The sequence below is a fragment of the Hyalella azteca genome, unplaced genomic scaffold (assembly GCF_000764305.2).
Source record: "Hyalella azteca isolate HAZT.00-mixed unplaced genomic scaffold, Hazt_2.0.2 contig6466, whole genome shotgun sequence".
Classification (NCBI taxonomy): domain Eukaryota; kingdom Metazoa; phylum Arthropoda; class Malacostraca; order Amphipoda; family Hyalellidae; genus Hyalella; species Hyalella azteca.
This window is the reverse complement of record NW_025936627.1, coordinates 112,489-122,239: the sequence shown is the minus strand read 5'-3', so window position 1 is coordinate 122,239 and position 9,751 is coordinate 112,489. Positions and strand designations below refer to the sequence as shown.

General features: G+C 37.7%; 2 protein-coding genes across 2 annotated transcripts; both read right to left on the bottom strand.

The window, feature by feature from the left end:
- Positions 1–1,066: 1,066 nt before the first annotated feature.
- On the bottom strand, positions 1,067–2,419 carry LOC125178009. Its single transcript, XM_047880850.1, has 3 exons — positions 2,256–2,419; positions 1,630–1,801; positions 1,067–1,353 (listed from the first exon to the last, which is right to left on the bottom strand). Exons 1-3 carry the CDS (start codon positions 2,417–2,419, stop codon positions 1,138–1,140), a joined length of 552 nt encoding a protein of 183 aa, XP_047736806.1. The 3' UTR covers positions 1,067–1,137.
- A 4,709-nt stretch (positions 2,420–7,128) lies between these two features.
- On the bottom strand, positions 7,129–8,500 carry LOC108680962 (the record flags this gene model as incomplete). Its single annotated transcript, XM_018169894.2, is given in 2 exon segments — positions 7,129–7,283; positions 7,607–8,500. Coding segments are annotated over 2 exon segments (465 nt in total), but the record flags the coding sequence as incomplete, so codon positions are not given.
- Between the last annotated feature and the right edge of the window lie 1,251 nt (positions 8,501–9,751).

Here is a 9,751-nt window from a genome sequence, read left to right as displayed (position 1 = left end):
AATTTTTTCGGATCGAGACCTACATGAAAAGTTGGCAAAAGCGATTGGGCAGGCAGTGGAAAAAGTTTGAACAAAATCGGAGCATGGGTTGCCGAGTTATAAGCTAAAAAGTAAAAATTTTACCTCCATCCCGATTTTCCTGGTACTGAGTATAAAGTTGTTCGGATACAAGTATCAATACGCGTACTGAGAGCGCGGGGTAAAACCCGGGGGTGGCCCCCCCAATTTTACTACAACAGCAATGAACAGCAAGATTACAGTATGAGAAGACATGATTGCAACGACAGAGTGATGATGTCGAAGTCAACAATGGAAAAAGATTTAGGAGTAAATGTCGACAATGAGCTGAAATTTTCTAAGCATATAGAAGCTCAAGTTAATAAAGCCAATCAACGACTTGGACTGATCAGACGCTCCTACGAGTACATATGTATATGCTGAAGCGAAGAAGCTTTTGTTTGTTGCTGTTGTGCGTCCGAACCTAGAGTTTGGAAACGTCGTGTGGTCACCAAAACTAGAAAGGGACAAAAATTTAGTCGAGAGTGTTCATAGACGTGCAACAAGAATAATTCCGGTATTAAAAGGCAAGCCTCACGAAGAAAGATTGAAAATTATGAAGCTTCCAAGCCTCCGTTATCGACGTCTGCGTGATGACCTCATTGAAGTATACAAATATACGCTTGGTTTATACAAGGTCCCAGAAGGATTAATAGAATTTGAAACTAGAACCAACACAAGGGACCACGGCTATAAACTAAAGAAACAGCGTTGGAACACATCCACGCGACAACATTTCTTCTCGCTCCGAGTCACCGACATGTGGAACAGCCTCCCTGATAGCATCGTTGACGCTCCTAGTAAGAACGCCTTCAAGAACAGACTAGAAAGCTATGCAGGGGCATATGTCCAGTCTTGAAATGCCTAGCACCTTACGAGCCTTGCAGTAAGTCCAGCAGCTATCTCAATCAATCGTCAGTTATGGAAATGTCGGGTTCCAAAGGCCGGATCCCTTGTGAATCAAGTCACGAAAAGTACAAGAATTGGCAACAGGCTATGGGCCTATTTCTTCAGTGCCGACACTTCTATTCTATTCTATCTCCGAGATCTCCATGACGATGCTGTTCCCTCTTCAATGTCTTAGTTCAAGACAAAGACTTCCATCTCCGAGATCTCCATGATGTAGTCAGGAGTCGCGACGTTTTTGTACACAGCGACGTAGCGGCTGCAGCGAGGGGGCGACACGTCGAACTCGTACCACTTCTCCCCCAAGGGGACCGGCCCGGGGATGGCCCCCACCACGTCGTACTGGCTGAAGTCCATCGCAGTGGGAGGCTCGTCGTTGCCAAGCAGAATCTGAAATTGGATTCAGAGACTAAAAATAATGAATTAATCCTTGAATTTGTTCACAAGTTTGAACACGAAAGCTTTAACTACGGAAACAATGTTCATGTTTGATTAACATCAAATCTATAATAATTTACATAATAGAAACTGATGCAGGTGCATCGTATCGTAGGTTTGAAGTATGAGAACAAAATGTTCTTTCCTATTGCACATTCACGTTTCTCATCCCATTGTACTTTCGAAATATATGGTATGTTAAATTGTTTAATTAACTGTTTAATTCACCTGGTAGTTGTTAATTCGCTTTGGCATTACACCAACATTAGGAAGCAGTCGAACTTTGTGCACCAACATGGCTCCCTGCAAGTTGACGAGGAGCCACGGGGTCTTATAAGCTCCTGTCGCGTCCGAGTGATACTTGGTGTCGTTGCGGCCGTCGACAGCGAACTCCTTCACACTGAGCGAACGATTGGACAAGCCAAATTATTACACTAAATTGAAACAAATAATTTATACTTTCATAAATAAATGCATACCTGCTTTATTAAAAACAAAGAATTTATGCTTGCAAAAAAAAAATTTATACTAGCATAAAGAAATTTATACTTGCTTTACTAGAAACAAACAATTTCTGTTTGCGTAAAGCTATAGACCGACTCAAAAATTCGAGAAGTTAAAGATTCAGCGTTAATACAGAACAAATGAAACGAATTCGTTTATTTTGGTAGGAAAAGATGACTGATATATAGCATTACAGATTATTGTATCAATGAAGGTAACATCATGTGCGATGTTAAGACCAATTCTACGATGCTAAGAATCGGCGACAGGCCTACGGCCTAATAAACACCGAAGCCGCTATTATTGTTTATTAAGAATATAACTCAATAGTATATTAGCAGCCACTTTACAAGGTCATGTAGCGGGGCACGGCAGTGACAGGTTTGCCACGCGCTACCTCCGTGGAGGTGTTGGTGGGCGCCGCTGGGGTACGGAATGTGGCGGTCAGGGCGCCAAGCAACGTGACTTTCGACACCGTGCAAACGCCTCGGGAATAATTCAGAGCGGGTACCATTAAAATAATTGTTAGAAAATAAGACTGATAATTTTCGTATCTTAAATCCGTGCAATTGATCATGAAACATGAAGCTGAGATATTTACGAAAAACTGATGTTTTCATCAATTTCGATAATGAGAACGGAAATTTAATATCGTAGAAATTGAATTTTTTGGACGAGTCATACATTAAAATGTTCGTCATGACTCAGACCATAAGTGTACGAAGTTTCATCAAAAAGATTCGGGCCAGAAAAAAGTTATGGGCGCAAGACTGCGATTTTTGCAAAAAATCGTCGAAATTTTTGTGGTTTGACGCCATTTTTAATATGAAAAAAAAATTTTTCGGATCGAGACCTGCATGAAAAGTTGGCAAAAGCGATTGGGCAGGCAGTGGAAAAAGTTTGAACTGAATCGGAGCAGGGGTTGCCGAGTTATGAGGAAAAAAGTAAACATTTTACCTCCGTCTATGTTTCGCCGGTACTAAGTATAAAGTTGCAAAGATACAAGTATCAATACGCGAAAGACGCGGGGTAAAACCCGGGGGTGGACCCCCATTTTTTACTGCAACAGCAATGAAAGAGGACTACGGTTAGTAAAGGAGGAGTACACGCTGCATGCTTCAAATGTTTTAGAATTAAGTTTTATTCCAAGTGTCCTGAGTAGCCCCGTTCGATGGGGCAACTTGGGACACTCTTTTTTTGCTTCTGGCACCTTACAAATAGCATATGGAATTTTTTTGGAGAGGCCATGCAATAGCCCTTGCAAAGAGCTTTGAAATGAGTCTAAACTTGTTTATGAAATGTTTCATGGTAAGAAGTTATGAATGAAAAACGTTCGAAATCGTCCTGAGTAGCCCCGGTTGACGTTACTATTTAATATCTTTGTTGTTCAAACTTTTTCTTGTTCTACACCCATCTATTTTCAGTTCATTCAACTAAATAAAATATTAATATAAATTCTGATTTATAAAGTGCCAATAATGTTTCAAACATTAAAGAAGATGCAAATATTGTCTAATGTCCTACTTGCTGTAGGTAATCTAGAAAATTTTTGTGGAGATGATGTAAAGAGATTTTAGGAGGATATTCCACTGTACATCATCAATTTACAGAAAATAAATGACTACCCGACCTTAGTAAGAGGGTGACAGTAAAAACAAACTTAGATGCCAAAAAACTAACATTGTCTATGAGATACAACAAATGAATATGCCTCGCACTGAATAATATTTACTATTAAGGGGAGCGTTTCCCTAGAAAATAAAAAATTTCGGCTTTTCCACTTTCTTAGCTCATTTTGTAGCTGCTGAAAAGGTGCAGCTAACGCAGCAATCTGTGTGTATGTGCATGCTATATTTTTTGCACAACACAATGTTGAAAATATTTGAAATAAACATTTTTCAACAATATGTACTAAGATTTCTTTGAATTAAATTTGTATATATAGATCATTACTATCGTTAATTGCTAAGTGTTTGCACTCATTTCAAAGCTACAAACAAGGCGCATTCAACATAGCTACTACCATGCATGTACATGCAATACTTTTTGCGTAACAGTCTTGAACTTTTATAAAATGATCATTTCATAACAATATTTAAAAATTTTTATTTAAAAATGGTATTTTCAGATCATTATTTGCATTAATTGCAAAGTGTTTGCACTCGTTTGAAAGCTACAAACAAGACGCGTTCAAAGAAGCAAATATCATGGATGTACACACAATAGCTTCTGCATAATGCACTTGTGAACTGATATAAATAATATATATATAAATATAAAAAAATCCCATTTATAGCTTATTATTCACAGTAAACTGGACAGGAAATCAGGAATATGTCTAAAGACAAGTACTGGTACCCTGAATGCAAATAATTGGCAATGGGGAAGCTTGGGCTACAATATCAAGAATTTTTTGGCATATGCTTCTTTTTTCAATAAATGTTACTACTTTATTTGGTTCCCCTGAACAATTTAAAAATCCAAAAAATACCACCTTAAAAAGTTAATAACTCCTGCAGTATTCAAGCTGCAGCATTGAAAGACATATCATTTGATTTGTAAAGACCATACCTAGCGACTTTCGGAGCCCTTTTTTTTAAATTTGTACATTGTTTTACTTATATATGAGGGAAGGGGATGGTGGGAGTAAAAATTTGAAAAAACAGAGAAACGCCAATTAAAGAAAATTGATAAGGAAAATTGAAAATCAGGGCTCTAGAGCCACTAGATAATGTTCTTACAAATTGAATGATATGTGTCTCAATGTTTTTCTTTGAAAATCCTTGGAGGAGATAGATTTTTACAGTACCTACCTCCTATTTATCCATTTTCTAAGAATTTCATGTTTTCTTTCATTTTGTTCGAAAAACTAACACGAACAAAAAAGTTATTGATTTCTGTTTTACATTTGTGTACCAAGTTGCAAAGTGATCCATCCATAAATACAAGTTTTTTTCAGGAGGGGGGGTACACAATCCTCTTAAAAATGAAGCAAAAAAAAAAACCCAGAGGCCTAAGTGGTGACATCACAGTGAGATGTTACCACTTGATGTAAATGTACACTTAGAGGAACAGCGCCATTGGCTGTCAGATAAACTCCCACTCTTGCATCTCTAAGTGCACTGACTTAGTCTGGCTGAGTGGCTGTAATAGCAAAGTCATTTCATTTGATGGCTAAACAATTGGCAAACAATGTGGAACATATGATAACTCATCCTCTAATTTGGATGATAATCCATCTCCATCTGATTGGATGTTATTGCATGGAATGATGGCCAAACTGGATAAATCGGAGTTTGAACAGAATAGGATAGCTAAACTGGCACTTGGGGCCCCATATGGACTGCAGTGGAGGCTAAGAAAGGAGATATGGGATGGAGCATGTTTAGAGAGAAGAATGATAGCAGCATTGAGATATATGGTAATGTACAACTGTAAATAATGGATGATGAACGTTGGGGGCTAAAGATGTATATACCTGTGGAACTTGGGAGTGAGCAAATGGGAATGTAAGCATCATTCAATAGTATGCTAGTGTGAGTTATATGGGACATGGGCCTCCCTAGGGCATAATAGACCAAGAGAGGAATGGCTAATGACAGTACAGGGTCAATGGATGGAACAAACAAATAGAAGAGAGAGTGAAATTATGTGGTTTAAGAGTACTGTATGGAAGCAAGGAATGGAAAGAAATGACAGCCTGGGATAGTACCAGATGAAAGAGATGCCAAAGTATGATGCCAGTATAGGTGGGAACCTAATGTTCTTTGCAAGAGCAACTGCTTTGAGTGTGAATGGACAGACATACAGTTGGAATGAAAGAAGAGAGGATATTTGTTTTATATGTAACGGAGGTTAGAGAGAAACTGTGGAGCATCTGAAGATAGAGTGAGATGCATATGAGAGGGAGAGACAGCAAATGATGAGTGATTCTGGATTAGAGGGAAGAGAGTGATGGTGTGATGTAAGAGAGAATGAGAGATGAATGGATTGTGATGATACCATAATGGGTCTGTCAGCAGGATTGACTGCTGTCATGACTGAGAGTGGAAAGCAATATTTTGAGAGGCATGAAGAATGATATAAAAGAGGTTGTTATGAATAAAGGCCAGATAAGCATAAATAATCAAGCAACAAAGAAAAATAATAAATAACAATAATAACGTAAAAGGAGATAAGGTCACAAATATCCAGGGCTGTGAGATATACCAGTATTAATCATGAAACTTCAAACTACAGTGGAATAGGTGGGACAAAGCAATATATAATAGGCCAAATAACTTTCTTCTCGAACTCCTTTCCTTTGTTTTCATCTGAACTCTTAAAACGAACTTTTCCACCCCTTTTGCCATTGCTAATAGCCTCTCTGCCTGACCTCTTTTCCCTTTACTCCTACAAACAAAAATAAATATAAGTTGGTACCTACCGTATACCATCAGTCCGCTTGAATTGCAATGCAACAAGAAATTTAAAAGCAAAGAAAATGCCAAGAAATTTCACCATAACAATATTGGAAACAGTTTGGAGTCTAGTTCCATTGTCAGTTTGACAATTTATAAAGTGAAAACAATCATTATAATTTAAAATCCAAAGTCAGACATTAAAACCTAAAATTGACAAATAAAAGACAAATCAACCTTAAATCAAAAACAATTATATATTGTTGAATTAACAATATTGAATTTGAATTATAATGAATTCTTTCATTTTCTAGATTGTTGAACTGACAATGGAGCTGGACTCTGAAATGTTTCCAATATTGATATGGTGAATTTACTTTGCTACACCGCCATGTTTGTTGCACACTCACGTCTTATCTTACTCTTTTGTTCCTACTCATTTTGATGTTTTGGTGGCAATAGAGAAGGAAAGAGCAAAGCAGAAAGGATGAAGCTATTGTCAAAATTTCTTTCCATCAGCGAGAGACTGGTATTTAAGAAAATTGTTTGACATCAACAATATTTAACCCTACAAAGAGCAGGCCAAGCAGTGGTGTGCAGATTTTGCAAGCCTGCCTCCTGCTTCACAAGGTGATTTACTGAACTATTTGATGTTTGGTGTCAGTCAATACACCTTGTGAGAATTCATGGCATACAAGACACTTGGAGCTTTTCAGCAATTTGTTGATGGATGGTTGCATGTTACATGTTAAGGTTACATAACAAAACAGAACTGTGATTGGTAATGTATGGATAATAATGTATTATTCTGTAACTACCATACCTGTCTTGCTCTGTCCATTGCTAGACTTCTCTTCATGTTTTTCCACTCCCTTAAACGTTTAAATCCTCTTGCATCCTGTTTCAATTCTTCATGCCCCATCTTGAGGGATGGAGCCCAGTCAGGGTCATTGGTAAACATCTCATAAGCTGGCTTGCCTGTAACCAACAAACAATCACACATATTTAATGCAACATCAACCATATATAAAATGTGACTTTTTTATTAAAGCAACATCAAAAATTTATAAAATGCAACTGCTAGGCAGTCAGTTCTTGCATTAACCTATTGCAACTGAAGATTACTAAAACACAGCCATGGGTAAACTGTAAACAGATCAATCAACATTTGTTTGGAAAGAAAACAGCTTGTGTAGAACCAAGTTCACCATGATGATCAAGACCAAGGAAAAAAGGAAGCACAGTGGTTATAATAGATATGACTAAAGTGAAGAGGTAGCATTAAAAATGATAATGCATACCAGTGAGAAAATGTCTTGAGCAGACAAACACTTTCTGTTTAGATTCAAATTTGATGGTTGCACGACCAATCGCTGCCACCCATGCTCGTCGACGTCTTGTGGTAATGTCGAGAACTTTGCTGCCTTGGCCTTCCTTCACGGCTGGTAAACTGAAGAAACGTATTCCATTTTCCAGTTTTCTGTTTAAATGGTCGTGAGAACGACTTTTGCATCGAACAACAGCGCAGTAGCGTCCCATCTTCAAGCAAAAACTTTCAAGAAGAGACAAGCGCAGTAAATAGAAAACACAGACATAAGCTAGACCATGCATCAAATATGGTGGCTGATCGCGATTTGGTGCCGTGATGTAGTCTTTTTAAAGCCAATAAGGTACAATTCAATGGAATAGCATGGAAAATCCAATCAGATTATTGCCACCTCACTAGCCTAGGCAAACAGAAAAGGAACTGACCTCTAACTAGAATTTTTACTCCTGAAGTTCTCTAAAAAAAAGAAAATGGTCTTTTATGCAAGAAATTTATTGTTAGATTAACTAGTATATATGTGTCATTTCAGGTTTGACATCTACATTTTTTCAAAATCTAAAGTATTAGAAAATTTTCACTTGAGCTAGAAAGATCATCCATGTCTCAAGTGTGCAGTGGAAGTTCTGAAATAAAATTTATGAAAGTTATTAACAAATTAAAGTGGGTAAAACAGAGTGGGTAAAGAGAATTATCTGGTACATTATTTAGAAAAAAACTATCAATCTCATAAGGTTGAAGACCCAACAGGTAGTGCCAAGGCAAAAATTAGAATTAAAAAATTTTCAGTCATAGCTAATGGGTTAAATGCTTTGATGTATTCAAGACTAAGGGTTACATAATTAAAATAAACCATATAGTCCTATTCAGGGTTGGCAATGAATAAATCAAATTGATTAAATCGTGTGATTAAATCACTTGATTTTTTTATAAAAACTCAGGATTTTTTTTATTTTTTTGATTTTTTTTTTATTTTTTCATACATATATATAAATATATTGAGTGGCAGTCTTTAATTTATCTTGAGGTATTGTTATTCATGGTTTAGTATAAATGTACTATGAATGACAAATTGGTGTACCGTCAACCGGGGCTACTCGGGACAGGCGGGGCTACTCGGGACAGGCCTATGACACGGCGTAAAACTGTTGTAGTAGCGAAACTAATTGGAATATCGCAAAACTAAAAATAGTGGCGTAAACGTAACTATTTTTCCTATCTATCTAGTATAAAGGAAATCGAAAAATACTACATTTACTTGCTTTGAAAAATTCCTGAAAAAAATGGTGAAAAACTATGTTTTGTAAAGTTACAACTGCTAAGGTATGTAGCAAAAAAAATATTCGCCATATTAAAAAATTTTACTTACATAAAAGTTGCACCCAGGTGTTGGCTTGAAAACTTAATTGACAGAATTTGCCTATCTAATTCCAAAAAGAAATAGCAGCCATTTCCGTACGGCGGGGCTACTCGGGACACCCCCCCCCCCCCCCCCCCCCCCCCCCCCCCCCCCCCCCCCCCCCCCCCCCCCCCCCCCCCCCCCCCCCCCCCCCCCCCCCCCCCCCCCCCCCCCCCCCCCCCCCCCCCCCCCCCCCCCCCCCCCCCCCCCCCCCCCCCNTCCCTCCTCTGAGAACGACTCCAACAGTGTGTTGCAGCTAACAGCCCCCATCTTCCAGATATTGTTTTCGAAACATAAGTATTCTAAATGGTATGTTATGCTAACCTCTAGGAAAATAAACTTTTTTCTTTATGTACCTCCATTACTCTTTTATTTTACCTCAAAACTGCTCAATCGGTTCTGCTCCACCCTGTATATTGAGAGGTTGACATTGTATTGAACTTTTAGGCAATTAGAAAGATTTTCCACCCTAATACGAGTACCTATTCTAATTGAAATATTTAATTTCAATCTTCAAATATGTGAATTTAAAACTAGAAACATTTACAATTATAAGACGATATATAAAATAATTAAATGCAGTGAATGGATATAAAATATTTGAATTGTGCACATGTTTATTTCAAACAGTGTTAGCTTTTCTCATAACTTAAGTCTCGTTTCAAGTCGTATGAGGTTTGTTTGGTTATTGTTCAGTTTATTTTTAGTATTGGTTTATTGGTC